The following is a 20,973-nucleotide window of genomic DNA, read 5'->3' as shown; positions in this document are numbered from 1 at the left end:
TAGGGATCAAATAAAACGTAGGAAGTTTCGGATTCAATTTTTGTATTGTTTCTAATACCACTTTGGGGATTACTCCTGTAGTAACCGCTTCTTCAAGGATTGAAATCAGTTCCTCCTGATAGGCTGGTAAAGGATTTGTTAGGAATCTGAGTTCTGCCATACCTATGCAGAAACCCAGGTCCTCACATTTATCTCCAGAGGCTAAGTCCTTTGTGCCAGCTTCTGAGCATGCTCACAGGACGAGCTCCTATTGGAGTTCGGGAGTCAGGTGCTCAGGTCCTGCTCTGAATCCTATTGGCTCCTATTGGAGTTCTGAAGATTTCCGGCAGGTCCCATACGCTATAAAAAGCACGCATGGCTGTTCCGCCATGCGCTAGTATAGTCATACTTGCTGCTGTATGTTTGTTGATGGATGCATGGACTGGTGAATGACTCATTTGAAACCCCCATTCCTTGGTTATTACGAATGTGTGAGAGTTTGAGTTAGAGCCAGTACTAGCGCCAGCGCGCCTTTGCTCCACCGCTCAGCAGCTAGCGTCAGCTTGCGCCTGCTTGACATCGGCGTTTCTTCAGCGGCTTAGTTATCGCCGTGCTGCAGTTGCAGCACTAGGTGCTTTCACACGTGCAACGCCCTATTTTCCAGATGTCCACGGTAGGTCTAGACAGAGTTGGTGCCATTAGCTAGGGCCACTCCTGTGACCAGATACCGCGTCTGTGTCGCTGAGCTCCTGTGACATTTAAACAGACTCAGCGTTATTGCACATGTGTATATGCTTGCAGCTCTGTGAGTGTAACTGAGCTTGTGCATGCTTGCAGCTCTGTGTGTGTAACAGAGCTTGTGTATGCTTGCAGCTCTGTGTGTGTAACAGAGCTTGTGTATGCTTGCAGCTCAGTGTGTGTAACAGAGCTTGTGTAATGCTTGCAGCTCTGTGTGTGCAACAGAGCTTGTGCATGCTTGCAGCTCTGTGAGTGAAACAGAGCTTGCTCCAGCGTTATCTGTTCATGTGCTTATCTTTGCAGCTCTGTGAGTGCAACAGAGCTTGCTCAGTGCACCTGGGTGAAGTCTGAACCCTGTGCACTCTACCACCAGATACCTTCTGCCACCACCTAGCAGCGGTCTTACCATCTACCGCACGGTGGACCCCGAGCGGTGAACGCACTTTATTTATAATTTTATTTAGTGCGTTCCACCACTCCTAACATTATACTAGCGCCAGGGTCTGGCTAGTGATGGCAGAACAGCAGCAGCTCCTGTAGTGCATTAAGCAGCTTGGCGACCGGGTGTCCGCTCTTGAGAAGTCTCTCTCTGCTGCTCAAGCCACTGATGCTGCTGTCCAGGCTTTAACCGATGCGGTAGCGCGTCTGTCTGTGTCCACCCTTGCGCCGACAGTTACCCGCCCCCCATTGCCCGATAAGTTTTCCGGCGATGGCACCTTCTGCAGGGGTTTTATCAGCCAGCGCTCAATCCATCTGGAGCTGCTGGCTGAACAATTCCCTTCAGAACGGGCCAAGGTGGCATTTATTATATCCCTACTGTCGGGCAAGGCTCTGGAATGGGCTACGCCTTTGTGGGAGCGTGATGATCCCAATATTCGGACCGCAGCTCACAGGCTTATGGCTATCAAGCAGGTGTTCCTCGGTCCTCGGGTCACGCACGACACCTCTCTACAACTACTCGCACTCACTCAGGGATCCCTCTCGGTGAGCCAGTATGCCGTACGTTTTCGGATACTGGCGTCCGAGTTGGAGTGGTCTGATAGGGCCCTCATCCCTGTATTTTGGAGGGGTTTAGCGGAGCATGTCAAGGATGCTCTCTCTACAAGAGAGATCCCTACTAGCCTGGAGGAGTTAATATCGATCTCCTCACGCATTGACCTCCGTTTTTCTGAGCGCGGTATGGAGCGTGCCCACTCCAAACGGAGAGGTATTCCGGCTCCCGAATTTTTTCTGCCTCTAGAATTGCCTGAACCAGAGGTTATACCCCCAGAGCCCATGGAGGTGTCTCGTGCCACGTTTAATACACCTTCGGCTTAGGAGTCCGTTTGCGGTTGTCACCGATTACACGCTGCTTCCCAGAAAGACAGCGTCCCGCAATGCTCGGATTCCGTGCCGGACGACGAGTCCTTTGTCCCTCCTCATCTCCGGCATAAGATTCTCGCGTGGGCACACACGTCCAATGCGCACAACCATCGTGGATATATGCAAACCACGAAGCTGTTGGCTGGTGCGTATTGGTGGCCACACAGGGCTCGGGACGTTAAGAGGTACATTCAGGCATGCACCTCATGTGCTCAGTTTAGCCTTCCTAGGCAGAGTGTGGCGACGACCGTCGACACACGGTGCGTCCCACTGTCACTCCCGCTCCTACCATCTCCCAGGTGTCCCTTCTAAGACCTGGTGATCTTGCCTCCACCGATGCCTTCCACGTGTCCCGGGTTATCGTGCCACCTACCAGGACTCCAGCCTCGCCTTCGGACGAGTCTAAGACCTACGCCACTGTGGGGCACAGGCTTGTGGGTCGGAAGGCTCAGGGGGGGTACCTTAGGAGGGGGGGTAATGTTAGGAATCTGAGTTCTGCCATACCTATGCAGAAACCCAGGTCCTCACATTTATCTCCAGAGGCTAAGTCCTTTGTGCCAGCTTCCGCAGCTTCCGAGCATGCTCACAGGACGAGCTCCTATTGGAGTTCGGGAGTCAGGTGCTCAGGTCCTGCTCTGAATCCTATTGGCTCCTATTGGAGTTCTGAAGATTTCCGGCAGGTCCCGTACGCTATAAAAAGCGCTAGTATAGTCATACTTGCTGCTGTATGTTTGTTGATGGATGCATGGACTGTTGAATGACTCATTTGAAACCCCCATTCCTTGGTTATTACAAATGTGTGTGAGTTTGGGTTAGAGCCAGTACTAGCGCCAGCGCGCCTTTGCTCCAGCACTCAGCAGCTAGTGTCAGCTTGCGCCTGCTTGACAGCGGCGTTTCTTCAGCGGCTTAGTTATCGCCGCGCTGCAGTTGCAGCACTAGGTGCTTCTCACGTGCAACGCCCTATTTTCCAGACATCCACGGTAGGTCTAGACGGAGTTGGTGCCGTCAGCTAGGGCCACTCCTGTGACCAGATACCGCGTCTGTGTCGCTGAGCTCCTGTGACATTTAAACAGACTCAGCGTTATTGCACATGTATATATGCTTGCAGCTCTGTGAGTGTAACAGAGCTTGTGTATGATTGCAGCTCTGTGTGTGCAACAGAGCTTGTGCATGCTTGCAGCTCTGTGAGTGAAACAGAGCTTGCTCCAGCGTTATCTGTTCATGTGCTTATCCTTGCAGCTCTGTGAGTGCAACAGAGCTTGCTCAGTGCACCTGGGTGAAGTCTGAACCCTGTGCACTCTACCGCCAGATACCTTCTGCCACCACCTGGCAGCGGTCTTACCATCTACCGCACGGTGGACCCCGAGCGGTGAACGCACTTTATTTATAATTTTATTTAGTGCGTTCCACCACTCCTAACAGGATTAGAGGGCAATCTGCGATAGCAAGTGTGATCATTCAGGAGTTTGTACGCCTGATGTTCATAAAGATCATTTGGCCAAATCACAAGATTGCCCCCTTTATCCGCAGCCTTGAAAACCACGTCCTTCCAATCTTGCATTTCTTGTAATGCCTTCTGCTGATCAAAGGTAAGATTAAATTTTTTTATGCTTTGTCAAAGCTAATTTTTCAATATCACTTGAAACAATTTTTGTAAAAAAATCCACTGCAGGGCAAATGCTCAATGCAGGAAATTTCTTAGTTTTACAAAACAATTTCTTTGGAAAATTGCTTACCTCAGCAGAATTGGCATTTTCCTCAGCTAGGGATTCCAATGCTTGAAGGGCTTCTTGCTCCTCCCTGTTATCAAAACCCTTAGTTTTTTTATGATGGATTTTTTTCAAGAGGATTTTGTGGGCAAATAAGTGAACATCCTTAATGGTTAAAAACAGATCTAAGGAACGGGAAGGTGAAAACGTTAATCCCTTTTCTGATATTTCAATCTGTGGTATTGTGAGTACATGTGATGAGAGATTGATTACCTTAGTTTTGTCCGTATCAAAAAATTTTTCTTTTCTCTGATTTTTAAAAAATTGCGGTGTTTTTTTAACCCCTTACCTACAATTGACGTAATATTCCATCCATGTGACCATGGACCTAATTACCATGGACGGAATATTACGTCACCATGATCAGCGGCGCCCACGTGGTGAGCGCCGCTGATCGCGGCCGGGTGTCAGCTAATTATCATAGCTGACACCCGGCACAATGTGTCAGGGGCGGTCACGGACCGCCCCCGACACGTTAACCCCTTGCACACCGCGATCAAATGCGATCGCGGTGTACCGGGGGTTAAAGGGAAGCATCGGCAGGGAGGGGGCTCCCTCCGTGCTTCCCTGAGCCCCCCACAGCAGCGCAATGTGCAGCGCTGCTGCGGGGGGCTCCTTTCCTCCAGGCCCCCGAATCCAAGATGGCGACGGGGGCCTACGGGGGCCTGAGGAAGCTGGCTTCCTCAGTGCCTGCAAAGCGCAGGCATGAGGAAGTCTGCAGCAGTGCCTGTGACAGATCGCTGATCTGTCACAGTGATCTGTGATGTGACAGATCAGCGATCTGTCACAGGACAGTGATGTCCCACCTGGGACAAGGTAATAAAGTAAAAAAAAAAAAAAAAAAGTGTTAAAAATAATTTAAAAAAATCGCTAAATAAATTAGTAAAAAAAAAAAAAAATATTCCCCAATAAATCCATTTTTTCAAAATAAAAAAAAACAAAAACAATAAAAGTACACATATTTTGTATCGCCGCATCCGTAATGACCTGCCCTATAAAACTGTCCCATTAGTTAACCCCTTTAGTGAACCCCTTAAAAAATAAAAATAAAAAACGAAGCAAAAAATAATGATTTATTATCATACCACCGAACAAAAAGTGCAATAACGCGCGATCAAAAAGACGCATATAAATATCCATGGTACCGCTGAAAACGTCATCTTGTCCCGCAAAAAACGAGCCACCATACAGCATCATCCGCAAAAAAATAAAAAAGTTATAGCTCGCAGAATAAAGCGATACAAAAATAATTATTTTTTATATAAAATTGTTTTCATTGCAAAAAACCGACAAAACATAAAAAAACGACCTAAATGAGGTATCGCTGTAACCGTACTGACCCGAAGAATAAAACCGCTTTATCAATTTTACCGCACGCGGAACGGTGTAAACGCACCCCCCCAAAAGAAATTTATGAAATGCTGGTTTTTGTTCATTCTGCGTCCCAAAAATCGGAATAAAAAGCGATCAAAAAATGTCACGTGCCCGAAAATGGTACCAATAAAAACGTCAAAAAATAAGACCTCACATGACTCGGTGGGTCAAAATACGGAAAAATTATAGCTCTCAATATGTGGTGATGCAAAAACTACTTTTACAATAAAAAGCGTCTTTTAGCGTGTGACAGCCGCCAAACATAAAAACCGCCATAAATAGTAAATCAAACCCCCCGTTATCACCCCCTTAGTTAGGGAAAAATAATAAAACTAAAAGAAAATGTATTTATTTCCATTTTCCCGCTAGGGTTAGGGTTAGGGTTAGGGCTAGGGCTAGGGTTAGGGTTAGGGCTAGGGTTAGGGTTAGGGCTAGGGTTAGGGATAGGGCTCAGATTAGGGTTAGGGGTGTGTTGAGGTTAGGGTTGGAGTTATAATTGGGGGGTTTCCACTGTTTGGGCACATCAGGTGCTCTCCAAAGGCAACATGGCGTCTGATCTCAATTCCAGCCAATTCTGCGTTGAAAAAGTCAAATGGTGCTCCTTCCCTTCCAAGCTCTGCCATGCGCCCAAACAGTGTTTTACCCCCACATGTAGGGTATCAGCCTACTCAGGACAAATTACAAAACAACTTTTGGGGTCCAATTTCTCCTGTTACCCTTAGGAAAATAAAAAATTGGGGGCAAAAATATAATTTTGCGGAAAACAATGTTTTTTTTATTTTCACGCCCAGGCGTTATAAACTTCTGTGAAGCACTTGGGGGTTCAAAGTGCTCTCCACACATCTAGATAAGCTCCGTGGGGGGTCTAGTTTCCAAAATGGAGTCACTTGTGGGGAGTTTCAATAGTTTAGGTACATCAGGGGCTCTCCAAACGCACATGACACCCGCAGACCAATCCATCAAAGTCTGCATTCCAAAACGTCACTACTTCCCTTCCGAGCCCCGACGTGTGCCCATACAGTAGTTTTCTCCCACATATGAGGTATCAGCGTACTCAGGACAAATTGGACAACAACTTTTGGGGTCCAATTTCTCCTGTTACCCTTGGGAAAATAAAAAAATTGGGGACTAAATGATGATGTTTGTTGAAAAAATATGATATTTTTATTTTCATGCCCGGTCGTTATAAACTTCTGTGAAGCACTGGGGGGGTTCAAAGTGCTCACCACACATCTAGATAAGTTCATTAGGGGGTCTAGTTTCCAAAATGGGGTCACTTGTGGGGAGTTTCCACTGTTTAGGTACATCAGGGGCTCTCCAAAAGCAACATGACACCCGCAGACCATGCCATCAAAGTCTGCATTCCAAAACGTCACTACTTCCCTTCCGAGCCCTGATTTGTGCCGATACAGTAGTTTTCTCCCACATATGAGGTATCAGCGTACTCAGGACAAATTGGACAACAACTTTTGGGGTCCAATTTCTCCTGTTACCCTTGGGAAAATAAAAAAATTGGGGACTAATTGATCATGTTTGTTGAAAAAATACGATTTTTTTATTTTCATGCCTGGGCATTATAAACTTCTGTGAAGCCCTTGGGGGTTCAAAGTGCTCACCACACATCTAGATAAGTTCCTCAGGGGGTCTAGTTTCCAAAATGGGATCATTTGTGGGGGGTTTTCACTGTTTAGGTACATTAGGGGCTCTCCAAAGGCAACATGACACCCACAGACCATTCCATCAAAGTCTGCATTCCAAAACGTCACTACTTCCCTTCCGAGCCCTGACGTGTGTCCATACAGTAGTTTTCTCCCACATATGGGGTGTCAGCGTACTCAGGACAAATTGGACAACAACTTTTGGGGTCCAATTTCTCCTGTTACCCTTGGGAAAATAAAAAAATGGGGACTAAAAGATGATGTTTGTGGAAAAAATACGATTTTTTTATTTTCACGCCCGGACGTTATAAACTTCAGTGAAGCACTGGGGGGTTCAAAGTGCTCACCACACATCTAGATAAGTTCCTTGGGGGGTCTAGTTTCCAAAATGGTGTCATTTGTGGGGGGTTTCTACTGTTTTGGTACATCAGGGGCTTTCCTAACGCGACATGGTGTCCAATCTCAATTCCAGCCAAAAACGTCAAATGGCGCTGCTTCCCTTCCGAGCTCTGCCATGCGCCCAAATAGTGGTTTACACCCACATGTGGGGTATCAGCGTACTCAGGATAAATTGCACAATATCTTTTAGGGTCCTGTTACTTTTGGAAAAATAAGAATTGAGGGTTAAAAGATAATTTTTGTGGAAAAAATATGATTTTTTAATTGTACTGCTGTACGTTATAAACTTCAGTGAAGCACTGGGGGGTTCAAAGTGCTCACCACACATCTAGATAAGTTCCTTGGGGGGTCTAGTTTCCAAAATGGTGTCATTTGTGGGGGGTTTCTAGTGTTTTGGTACATCAGGGGTTTTCCAATCGCGACATGGTGTCCGATCTCAATTCTAGCCAAAAACGTCAAATGGCGCTGCATCCCTTCCGAGCTCTGCTATGCGCCCAAATAGTCATTTACACCCACATATGGGGTATCAGCGTACTCAGGACAAATTGCACAATAACTTTTAGGGTCCTGTTACCCTTGGAAAAATAAAAATTGGGGGTGAAAACATCATTTTTGTGGAAAAAATATGATTTTTTAATTGTACCGCTGAACGTTATAAACTTCTGTGAAGCCCTTGTGGGTTCAAAGTTCTCACCACATATCTAGATAAGTTCCTTGGGGGGTCTAGTTTCCAAAATGGGGTCACTTGAGGGGTTTCCACTGTTTAGGTACATCAGGGGCTCTCCAAACGCGGCATGGCGTCCGATCTGAATTCCAGCCAATTTTGCATTGAAAAAGTCAAACGGCGCTCCTTCCCTACTGAGGTCTGCCATGCGCCGAAACAGTGGTTCCCCCCCACATATCAGGTATCAGCGTACTCAGGACAAATTGCACAATAACTTTTGCAGTCCAATTTCTCCTGATACCCTTGGTAAAATAAAGAAAATTGAACCTGAAGTATTTTTTTTGTGAAAAAAAGTTAAATGTTCATTTTTTTTTAATATTCAAAAAATTCCTGTGACGCACCGAAAGGGTTAATAAACTTCTTGAATGTGGTTTTAAGCACCTTAAGGGGTGCAGTTTTTAGAATGGTGTCACTTTTGGGTATTTTCTATCATATAGACCCCTCAAAGTGGCTTCAAATGTGAAGTGGTCCCTAAAAATAAAATGGTGTTGCAAAAATGAGAAATCGCTGGTCAATTTTTAACCCTTATAACTTCCTAACAAAAAAAAATTTTGGTTCCAAAATTGTGCTCATGTAAAGTAAACATGTGGGAAATGTTATGTATTAAGTTTTCTGTGTGCTGTATCGCTGTGATTTAAGGGCATAAAAACTCAAAGTTGGAAAATTGCGAAATTTTCAAAATTTTCGCCAAATTTCCGTTTTTTTCACAAATAAACGCAAGTTATTTGAATGCAATTTTACCACTAACATGAAGTACAATATGTCACGAGAAAACAATGTCAGAATCACCGGGATCCATGGAAGCGTTCCAGAGTTATGACCTCATAAAGGGACAGTGGTCAGAATTGTAAAAATTGGCCCGGTAGTTAACGTGCAAACCAACCTTGGTAGTGAAGGGGTTAATGATAGGCATATCTTGTCACCGGTCCAGATCTATAAGAGGACTCTCTATCACTCACTGATCCATGTGCTCCCACAGATGAAGAAAGGGAATTTATGGATTCACTTTGTGTCGACAGAATTTTATTTCGCTCAGTATTTTGCCACCAAAAGATTTTTTTGGATTCATAATCCGATAAATCCCTAGACAATTTCTTTTTTTTGCTGTCACAGATATTTTGTTCACATTTCTCCAAATCCCTTTCAATATCCTTTAAATACTTTTCCAAAATATCTGTTTGTATATCTTTCCGGATTAATCCCAACTTCTTATCAATTTCTTCCTAAAGTGTCTTAAGACACTGTGCATGTTCAACAATTATTTGGATAAAAGTTAGTGAACATGTTGTAGCTGCATCCATCCATTTTTAATTAGCAACTCATTATCCAAATTAAAAGTTGGAAACAATTGGATACGTAAACCCCTGGGAATAATCTTACGTTCCAGATAATTATCCAGGGAAGTTTTTGTCCACCAAATTTTTGTTTTGCGAAGAAGCAGATTTTTATATTGCCTAATCAGTTCTTTATGCGCTATAATAGAATCATTAAAAACAACAGAGGTACCAGTTTTGAAAATGTCCGAAGCTTTTGTAAGCCAAAGTGTTTCTCTGGCTTTCATGTCCATTTTAATTACCATATATACTCGAATATAAGCCGAGATTTTCAGCCCATTTTTTTGGGCTGAAAGTCCCCCTCTCGGCTTATATTCGAGTCATATACACCAGGGGGTTGGAGGGGGAGGGGTGGCCAGGTCATACTTACTTAATATGCACATATTCATGAGGTGTAATGAGCGGTACCACGTGACCGCTGAAGGCAGGAAGGGAGATCTCGGGGAAGCTGGGGGCTGCAGAGACCATGCCAGGACCAGCAAGTATAGTGATACTCACCTGTCCGGGTCCATCACTGCTTGCTGCTGTCTGGCACTTCATCTGTCAGTGACGTTCAGACAGCAGAGGGAGCGGTGATGTGGGAATAATCTATGGAGCATCTTATAGGGGCAGCATATGGGAGCATAATGTATGGAGCATCTTATGGGGGCAGCATATAGGGGTATAATCTATGGAGCATCTTATGGGGGCAGCATATAGGGGCATAATCTATGGAGCATCTTATAGGGGCAGCATATTGGGGCATAATCTATGGAGCATCTTATGGGGGCAGCATATAGGGGTATAATCTATGGAGAATCTTATAGGGGCAGCATATGGGGGCATAATCTATGGAGAATCTTATAGGGGCAGCATATAGGGGCATAATCTATGGAGCATCTTTAGGGGGCAGCATATAGGGGTATAATCTATGGAGCATCTTATAGGGGCAGCATATGGAGAATAATCTATGGAGTATCTTATGGGGGCAGCATATGGGGGAATAATCTATGGAGCATCTTATAGGGGCAGCATATAGGGGCATAATCTATGGAGCATCTTATAGGGGCAGCATATTGGGGATTAATCTATGGAGCATCTTGTGGGGGCAGCATATGGGGGTATAATCTATGGAGCATCTTATGGGGGCAGCATATGGGGGAATAATCTATGGAGCATCTTATAGGGGCAGCATATGGGGGCATAATGTATGGAGCATCTTATGGGGGCAGCATATAGTGGTATAATCTATGGAGCATCTTATGGGGGCAGCATATAGGGGCATAATCTATGGAGCATCTTATAGGGGCAGCATATGGGGGAATAATCTATGGAGCATCTTATAGGGGCAGCATATAGGGGCATAATCTATGGAGCATCTTATGGGGGCAGCATATTGGGGCATAGTCTATGGACCATCTTATGGGGGCAGCATATGGGGGCATAATCTATGGAGCATCTTATGGGGCAGCACATGGGGCCTATTCTATAGAGTATCTATGGAGCATCTTATATGGGCAGCATAGAGGGGCATAATCTATGGAGCATATTATGGGGGCAGCATATTGGGGCATAATCTATGGAGCATCTTATAGGGGCAGCATATAGGGGCATAATCTATGGAGCATCTTATGGGGGCAGCATATTGGGGCATAGTCTATGGAGCATCTTATGGGGGCAGCATATGGGGGCATAATCTATGGAGCATCTTATGGGGCAGCATATGGGGCCTATTCTATAGAGTATCTATGGAGCATCTTATAGGGGCAGCATAGAGGGGCATAATCTATGGAGCATCTTATGGGGGCAGCATATTGGGGCATAGTCTATGGAGCATCTTATGGGGGCAGCATATGGGGGCATAATCTATGGAGCATCTTAAGGGGCAGCATATGGGGCCTATTCTATAGAGTATCTATGGAGCATCTTATAAGGGCAGCATAGAGGGGCATAATCTATGGAGCATCTTATGGGGGCAGCATATTGGGGTATAATCTATGGAGCATCTTATAGGGGCAGCATATAGGGAATAATCTATGGAGCATCTTATGGGGGCAGCATATGGGGGAATAATCTATGGAGCATCTTATAGGGGCAGCATATAGGGGAATAATCTATGGAGCATCTTATGGGGGCAGCATATTGGGGCATAATCTATGGAGCATCTTATGGGGGCAGCATATGGGGGTATAATCTATGGAGCATCTTATGGGGGCAGCATATGGGGGAATAATCTATCGAGCATCTTATAGGGGCAGCATATGGGGGCATAATGTATGGAGCATCTTATGGGGGCAGCATATAGGGGTATAATCTATGGAGCATCTTATGGGGGCAGCATATGGGGGCATAATGTATGGAGCATCTTATGGTGGCAGGATATGGGGGAATAATCTATGGAGCATCTTATAGGGGCAGCATATAGGGGCATAATCTATGGAGCATCTTATGGGGGCAGCATATTGGGGCATAGTCTATGGACTGCACCTTCTGCAGGCAGGTGTCGGCTATGGTACCAGTAACAGAAAACGGATGGCACATCAAGAACTAGTCTGAACAGGTGCATACCAAAAAACAGCTTACATTTCAAAATGAGGAAATGGTTGCACTCAATTGCATTAAGGTATATCAATGTGAAATACATGAAGTGTGAATAGCGTAATGGCTTTTGAAATTTAGGAAAAAAACAGGAGATGCTTAGTACAAAATTTGGCGAAAAAATGTGAGCCCATTCACCAACGTCAAGATAATCTTATGATTGAATGGGTCCCTAACCTAACTGCCTAGTGTGAACTCTTACCTCTAAAAACTTGGTCAAGCCTATATTTATAGGAAGGTCGGAACCAAGTGTGATTGGATGTAATTAAAACCACAGCTTGGTGAAGAGAGGAGTGCTCAGTCAGAAAGATAGCATACAAATAACAGAAAATATCACAATGAGGAAATGGTTGTACTCAATTGCATTAAGGCACATCAATGTGAAATACATGAAGTGTGAATAGCGTAATGGCTTTTGAAATTTAGAAAAAACACATGAGATGCCTAGCACAAAATTTGGCCAAAAAATGTGAGCCCATTCACAAAAAAGGTAATCTCATGATCGAATGGGTCCCTAACCTAACTGCCTAGACTTGATCAAGTTATTAGCCAGAGGTAAGTGTTCACACTAGACATTTCCTCATTTTGATATGTAGGCCATGGTACCTGTGCTATAGCATAATCGTTTGTGTACTGTGTATATAATTATTATGGTTGAGGTTATCCTGATATTAAAAAAACATTAAAATCCATTTGAAAATGGCACTCACTGTGCCTGCGCAGTAGCAGCTATCAATGTATATAGAGGTGATCTGTTAGCTGCTACTGAACATGTGCTGGCAGCGCCATCTTCCTAGAGAAGAAAAAAATATTTCCTCCTCCAAGATGGTGTCGCTGGTACATGTACACTACCAGCTATCAGATCACCTCTATATACACCAATAGCTGCTACTGCACAGACACAGCGGGCGCCATTTTCACATGGATTTTTATTTATGTTTTAATATCAGTATTGTCAGAGACACCGCACTGCACTTGCTCATAGAGCCAGTGCACGTGTCCTGAGTACAGAAGCAGTGCTAAAAGATACCTGTAGAGATGGGCAGCAGAGGTGACCATGCGTGCTTCAGGCTAATAGTGTCAGGGTCCAGTCAGCGCTGGAAGGTAAAGAGGCATAGGACCTGCGGACACTGAAACTGAATAATCTGGCACGGGACCTATGGTCATGTGACAGCAAGGGGCGGGGCTTAGCGTCCTGTATTCAGATAGGACAGGACACCATACAACAACTCAGAGTCAGGCAAAACAGAGGTCACAGCAGTACGGGCAAATGAGGTACAGGATGGACAAACAGACGGGTAGTCAGACAGAGCCAAAGGTCATACACACGAGGACGACATGGTACCAAGGGGACAAGCAGAGAGAAGTCGGGTCACAAGCAGAGAGTCATACACGAGAGGTAGCGCAGTACAAGAGGGTCAGGCAGAACTCGTAACAGGGACAGAACCAGATCACAACCGAACAAGCAAGCAAGATATCAGGCACAAGGCACACGTATACAAGAGGTCACTTAACTCAGCCGAGGGCAGGAGTATAACTGACACCGGACCCAGGTGCAGTGAGCACTAAATAGCCTCCTGCTGCCAGAGAGAGGCAGCACAATTAACCCATAGTCTAACCAGGATGGGTCAAAGCGAAATCCCTTCCTGGATCATGACAAGTATAACCTCAACCATGATAATTACATGCACAGTACACATGTGATTATGCTGCATCGCAGGTGCCACGACCGGCGCCTGCCTGCAGGTTTTTTTTTATTTTAGTATGTATATACAGTGGGGCAAAAAAGTATTTAGTCAGTCAGCAATAGTGCAAGTTCCACCACTTAAAAAGATGAGAGGCGTCTGTAATTTACATCATAGGTAGACCTCAACTATGGGAGACAAACTGAGAAAAAAAAATCCAGAAAATCACATTGTCTGTTTTTTTTTCCTTTTATTTGCATATTATGGTGGAAAATAAGTATTTGGTCAGAAACAAGCAATCAAGATTTCTGGCTCTCACAGACCTGTAACTTCTTCTTTAAGAGTCTCCTCTTTCCTCCACTCATTACCTGTAGTAATGGCACCTGTTTAAACTTGTTATCAGTATAAAAAGACACCTGTGCACACCCTCAAACAGTCTGACTCCAAACTCCACTATGGTGAAGACCAAAGAGCTGTCAAAGGACACCAGAAACAAAATTGTAGCCCTGCACCAGGCTGGGAAGACTGAATCTGCAATAGCCAACCAGCTTGGAGTGAAGAAATCAACTGTGGGAGCAATAATTAGAAAATGGAAGACATACAAGACCACTGATAATCTCCCTCGATCTGGTGCTCCGCGCAAAATCCCACCCCGTGGGGTCAGAATGATCACAAGAACGGTGAGCAAAAATCCCAGAACCACGCGGGGGGACCTAGTGAATGAACTGCAGAGAGCTGGGACCAATGTAACAAGGCCTACCATAAGTAACACACTACGCCACCATGGACTCAGATCCTGCAATGCCAGACATGTCCCACTGCTTAAGCCTGTACATGTCCGGGCCCGTCTGAAGTTTGCTAGAGAGCATTTGGATGATCCAGAGGAGTTTTGGGAGAATGTCCTATGGTCTGATGAAACCAAACTGGAACTGTTTGGTAGAAACACAACTTGTCGTGTTTGGAGGCAAAAGAATACTGAGTTGCATCCATCAAACACCATACCTACTGTAAAGCATGGTGGTGGAAACATCATGCTTTGGGGCTGTTTCTCTGCAAAGGGGCCAGGACGACTGATCCGGGTACATAAAAGAATGAATGGGGCCATGTATCGTGAGATTTTGAGTGCAAACCTCCTTCCATCAGCAAGGGCATTGATGATGAAACGTGGCTGGGTCTTTCAACATGACAATGATCCAAAGCACACCGCCAGGGCAACGAAGGAGTGGCTTCGTAAGAAGCATTTCAAGGTCCTGGAGTGGCCTAGCCAGTCTCCAGATCTCAACCCTATAGAAAACCTTTGGAGGGAGTTGAAAGTCCGTGTTGCCAAGCGAAAAGCCAAAAACATCACTGCTCTAGAGGAGATCTGCATGGAGGAATGGGCCAACATACCAACAACAGTGTGTGGCAACCTTGTGAAGACTTACAGAAAACGTTTGACCTCTGTCATTGCCAACAAAGGATATATCACAAAGTATTGAGATGAAATTTTGTTTCTGACCAAATACTTATTTTCCACCATAATATGCAAATAAAAGGAAAAAAAAAACAGACAATGTGATTTTCTGGATTTTTTTTTTCTCAGTTTGTCTCCCATAGTTGAGGTCTACCTATGATGTAAATTGCAGACGCCTCTCATCTTTTTAAGTGGTGGAACTTGCACTATTGCTGACTGACTAAATACTTTTTTGCCCCACTGTATAATATTAATTATGTTAAGTAGGGGGCAGGTCACTGAGGGAGCAGTGACCTGTCAGCAGTCTTCATTATGAATAGCTAATCAGAGCACCACATGAAGACCCCCATAAGCCTCCCCGGAGCACAAGCATATCATTAACTCAAAACTAAAAATAAAGATTAAACAATAACCACAAGACAGATTTCATCACCAGGTATCATTGTAATCAGTAGACAGGCGCCAACCTGACACAATCCTGCTGACAGGTTCCCTTTAACGCTAATGATTTTGCTGATTTTGGCTTTAAAGAGAAGCAATATTAGTATTTTGTGGGGGGGTATCAGTGTAGTCATGAAGGGTCTTGTTTTTTGCATGACAAGGTCTAGAAATTTTTAGGAACAATGGAAGAACCACACTCTATGGCCACTTTATTAGAGATAGCCAATCCAGTTGAGCGTTGCACCACCTTTGGTCTTCAGAACTGCAACAACTTATATAATTTTCCATGGTGATAAGATCGTTGTGCCAGAATATTGGCCACTGCCATTAGGTGGTGGTACTTACATGAAAGTCCAGTTGTACCTGATCCTTGAGATGCTGTATGGGATTTAGATTTGGGAAGGTCAGGGAAGCAAGAATGACTCACTGTCATGTCCCTGAAAGAAATCGGTGAGCACATGACCCCTAGGGTATTGGTCATTGATGTTCTGCCATAGTGGAAACTGCTGCCAGGAAGAGAGAAATGGTCAGAAAAATTAGGTAAGTCCTATTGTCCAAACGTCTATCCACAGGTAATAGAGGAGCCAGGGTGCACCAAGAAAATACTTTTAGGCTGTTACTGCACTTCCACCAGCAAGACAGGAAGGGTCCATCCACTGGGTGCGCAGAGACAATTTCTTTCTACTATTACTGCACCTACCACAACCTGACAGGAAGGGACCATCCATCTACAGGCATCTGAGGAGCAAGGGTGTGCCAAGTAAACCTTCCAGACTCTTACTTTTCCTCCACAAGCCTAACAGGAAGGTGCCATCCATCTACAGGCATTTGAGGAGCTAGGGTGTGCTAAGAGAACCTTCCACACTATTACAGCTCCTTCACCAGCCTGATAGAAAGGTGTTATCCATCTGCAGAAATCAGAGGAGCCAGGGTGTGCCAAGAAAACGTTTCTCGCTATTACTGCTCCTTCACAAACCTGACGGGAAGGGATCATCCATCTACAGGCATCTGGGGAGTCAGGATGTGCCAAAAAAACCTACCCCCATCATTACTGCACCTTTACATGCTTGTCAGGAACATGTTATCAAATCATGGGGTTTTTTTTTAATTCTAAATGCTACCTTCAGCATGGTTTAACATAAATCCAGATTTGTCTTAAAAGGCAATGTTTTCAGTGCTCAATGATACAGTTTTTGTCTCTTTTGTGCACTGGAGTCACCTCTCTATTTGACTTCATGGCAATGGTAGTGGAACTGGTAATCTGATGTGATTGCTCATACTTGCCAAGAAGCACAAGTTGTGCATTTGGATACATTAGTTGCACACCAATGCCATATTCGGCTGCAGTTTTCTTGACTGTTCACAGCTTGTTCATCAGAGCGAACCTTAACATCCTCCTCTCATCTGTTTCATCAGTGAGTTGGTTCTGTCCACAGGATAATCTCAATGTTTTTCCTCAATTACAACATTATCATCATACTTTAGATCACACATGTGAAACTCTGGCCAGTGGGCCAAATCTGGCACACAGGGTGATTATACGTGGCCCGCAATTCCGGCACCTGTCGGCATTGCAGTTTCAAATTTATTGCCATTCTCGATGCCAATACAGTTGCAAGCAATGATGAAAGAGGGAGCCGTCCACTCCTTCCCCCATCATTTTCTCACTGTGTCTGATGTCACTATTTTGCCAAGCACTGAGCAGTGCAGAGCTTCAGAGCACTGCCTGCTGATACCGGAGCAGCGAGCGAATGAGGATAGGTGGCTATTTATTTTTTAATATGGGGCCCATTATCCTGTATGGAAGACTATGTGAGTTCATTATAATGCATGGAGGACTACGTGGGGCCATTATACTGTATGCAGGACTATGTGGGGCCCATTAAATTGTATGGAGGACTATGTGGGGCCCATTATACTTTATGGAGAATGTTTCAATGGGGTTTTCCTAAACGGACAATCCCTTCCCAGAATAAGGTTGCTCTTGTCAAAATATAACAATTTCTTAAGTAAGAAACCAAGCCAGTTCTTTGCAGTAGTTCTCCATTCACATTTATAAAAAAAAAGTGCTTTGTATGGAATATAAGAAGGGTTTGTCCAGTTGCAACAACTCTTAATTTGGCTTTATGGAAATGGAGTTGCATTGGAGACCTGGTTTTCCCCTTGAGTAACAGATAATTTTTAAAGAATTTCGTAATGTAGCATTTATGATGACAAAATAAGTCATTGCTTTATACTTCAATCATTTTTAACCCTCTCTATCTTTTTGTATAAAAATTGCAGTGGAGTTTAAAAAAATGCTGTCTGTTAAGTCATCCTAAAGTTTCATTTCTATATTAAAAATGTATGTCTTATCCACAGGATATGCTACAAATATCTTATACTTAAGAGATCCTTTTCTGGGAGTTATTGGAAGAGTTAATCAGAATTACATTAGTCGATCAGAATAGAAGCCAAAGTTTGGTAATTATCTTATATTTACAGAGATATTGTCTTTTTCCTATTTCTTGCTGTGGCGGTCTTTGCCAAAGTAATGTAGTGCAGGGGAGAAGGGCCAGTGAATGGCAGAATAGATTTCTCTTAGGTTTTCTATGAATTTTGGATCTTTCCTGTCCCCCCAGCATCTGCAATAGGTATACATTCTATTCTACCCGGAGTAATCCATTAATAAATACATATACATTACTTTTGACTTTTAGTACTATTTAGACCTTATGCTGATGACTGTATTATGAGCCAGTACAACATCCATATTCTATAACACCATAATGTGCCCTCCAATTTCATATAGAAACAGCTGGCAGGTAAATATTAATTTCTCACACAGCTTTATATGTAACATTACAATCTCTTGATCATTAACAGTAAATGTATCAATATTGTTTATGCTTAGCTTGAATAATCTGTAAGTATACTGCTGCTCAGAGAATATCCTAAAACAGAACACAGAGGATTACAGTCTTAACGGTCTAACTCAATTCCACAGTAATTGTGAAGAATATTGGAGATATAATTTCATGTCAATCATTTGTATCTATCTGGCATGGGATTATAAAATCCCCTTCAGCATGTAGCTATGTGAGAAAGATGGCACCTAGCTCAGCAGGGGGCCAAGTCTCAAAAGCTGTGAGTAACAGATCTCACACCTTGACCAGCTCAGCAGGAAAAAGGCTTGCTTACAATATAGAGTGCTGCTGAAGCAGCAGACACCTTCTAGAACTTTAAAGGAACATAATTCCATAAGGCCTCTTTCACACTTCAGTTTTTTACAATCAGTCACAATCCGCCAGGTTTTGAAAAAGACGGATCCGCAATTTTTTTTTGAGGATCCGTTTTTTTCCCCATTGACTTCCATTATTGTCGGATTGTGACGGATTGCCGTCCGTTGCATCCGTTTTTTTGCGGATCCGCCAAAAGTTGCTGTCCGTCACCATCCTCAAAGATTTCAAAACGGAGCTTGCAACGTTTTTTTCTCTGGCGGATCCTCCAGACACTGTTTTAACCCGAAATTCTTTCTGGGTGCTGGACAAAAAAAAATGTTCTCTCTCTCTCTCTCTCTCTCTCTCTCCTTTTCCAGGCTGCGATTCCTTTAAAATTCCTCATTTGTCGGATCCGTAAAAAAAAACGGACGGGTGGCATCCGTTGTCATCAGTACTACAACGGATCCGCCATCCGTCCTTTTGGCGGATTATGACTGATGCAAAAAACTGAAGTGTGAAAGAGGCCTAAGGAGTTATGGAGAGACTACATGTCCTAGCCGTACATAGCGTATATTTCCGAGATCCCTAGAACATCGCGAACGCCCGCCTGAGTCTCAACCCCTTCTAACATCCAAGGATATAGAGATACTGTACATAGAACAGCTAGCAGAAACCAGATAGCAAAGCTGTGTGGTCTTAACGCGTACAGGGGCCTGGACGGATCCGATGGCGTCAAAGCCGCCTCCCTAGGACAGTCAATTAAGAAATTATGACCCATCTTACCTTTTGTAGCTTTTAGCTGCATAGGCAAGGGGAGAGGATTTAGGTTCAGCATTCAAGGATTTAGGAGATACAAAAAGAAAGACTTACTAGTTCACCCAGGCTCCCAATGTCCTGAAGCATGGAATTTCAAAGGACCACTTGCAAACAGGAAAAAGGCAATGGTTTCAGCTTCACTGACTGCAAAGTTTATTAGATTAAATTAATTCCATCATGAGGATAGACACAGCAACACGCTTCAAATGCACAAACTGCACTCTTTGTCTATCCTCACGATGGAATTCTTTTAATCTAATACATGTTGCAATTATTGAAGCTGGAACCCTTCCTTTTGTTTAGAGGGCAGGAGGGGAGTGGCGAAAGGGGATAAAGGATAGTGTAAGGCCATGTGGTCTCTTTCTCTGTTATTGCATGTGTGAAGACAAATCTTAATTAACCACAATACTATTTTTAGCAAGCCAGATAGAATAGACTGTTATCTATACGTTGAATTTTTAATTTGTTTTTGTCTGGTTGGTCAAGAAAACAGACTTTTGCTTATGTAAGCCTGTAATATTGACTTGCAAGTTGGCATTTAATGTAACATATTGTGCTATTATTCTTGATGACTAGTGATGTTTGCGGATATGCTAATTATACATTGTCTATGCCAGATAGTTTGTTGATTTTTAAAACAGAGGAGTAAAATCGATGCAAATAGAGGCAACTTGGTCCTCACCATTCTTCCCCTTATCTGTGATGCTGAACTGAAGGACACTTGTTATAGATAAAAAGAGGTGACATGCCCCTTAGAGAGAGACACACACTGCCAAAGATTCAGTCAAGACATCCAGACATCCAAAGGACAAGAGACAGGACTTCAGCCAATACATCATGGCTCCATCACGAGGGACACAGATTTATTATTCTACAGGAGGGGACTTCGTCCCTGGCTGGAAGAATACAGATCTGCTCCATTGACCATCGCTGAACTATGGATACATTTGGAGAAAGCCAGGATTGGGACCTGCTGGTTACATAGCTCCATGGAGATGTTTGGAGAAGCCAGGTTGTGACCCTCGGGTCAACTGGCCTTGTACCTCAATGGACTATCATCTTCCTAAGCTTCTCGTTACTTTCTGTGTGTGTGTGTGTGTGTGTGTGACACAGGTGGGGTAGTCGACCCTGGGAGATAAAGCCAGGTTGTGACCTTCCGATCAACTGGCCTTGTATCTGAATGGACTGTCATCTTACGATGGCCAGACATCTAGGGATTACTAAAATTACTAAGAAAAATGCCAGGCTAGCCCAGCATTTCTACTGGCCAAGTATGTGGGCCGATGTGGCTGCCTACTGCCATTTGTGCGACACCTGTCAGAGGGTGGGGAAGCCCCACTGGTAACTCTGCCCATCAATGAAGAGCCATTCGGAAGTGTAGCTGTGGATTTGGTTGGCCCAACTGCCACTCCTAGCAGCTCCGGAAAACACTACATGCTTATGGTAGTAGACTATGTCACCCGG

At 44.1% G+C, this 20,973-nt stretch overlaps 1 protein-coding gene across 1 annotated transcript in view; it reads right to left on the bottom strand.

Moving 5' to 3' along the window:
• Positions 1-20,973, bottom strand: part of LOC141073753 (olfactory receptor 6C1-like) — a 44,353-nt gene that overhangs the window by 23,258 nt on the left and 122 nt on the right. Inside the window, exon 2 of the mRNA XM_073561154.1 lies at positions 18,339-18,426. Coding sequence (XP_073417255.1) covers positions 18,339-18,426 — 88 coding nt within the window. The remainder of the gene's footprint in view (positions 1-18,338; positions 18,427-20,973) is intronic.

The sequence above is a fragment of the Dendrobates tinctorius genome, unplaced genomic scaffold (genome assembly GCF_039654945.1).
Source record: "Dendrobates tinctorius isolate UK_male_01 unplaced genomic scaffold, ASM3965494v1 ptg000315l, whole genome shotgun sequence".
Lineage (NCBI taxonomy): Eukaryota > Metazoa > Chordata > Amphibia > Anura > Dendrobatidae > Dendrobates > Dendrobates tinctorius.
The sequence above is the reverse complement of the archived record's forward strand: the minus strand, read 5'-3'. Positions and strand labels throughout refer to the sequence as shown.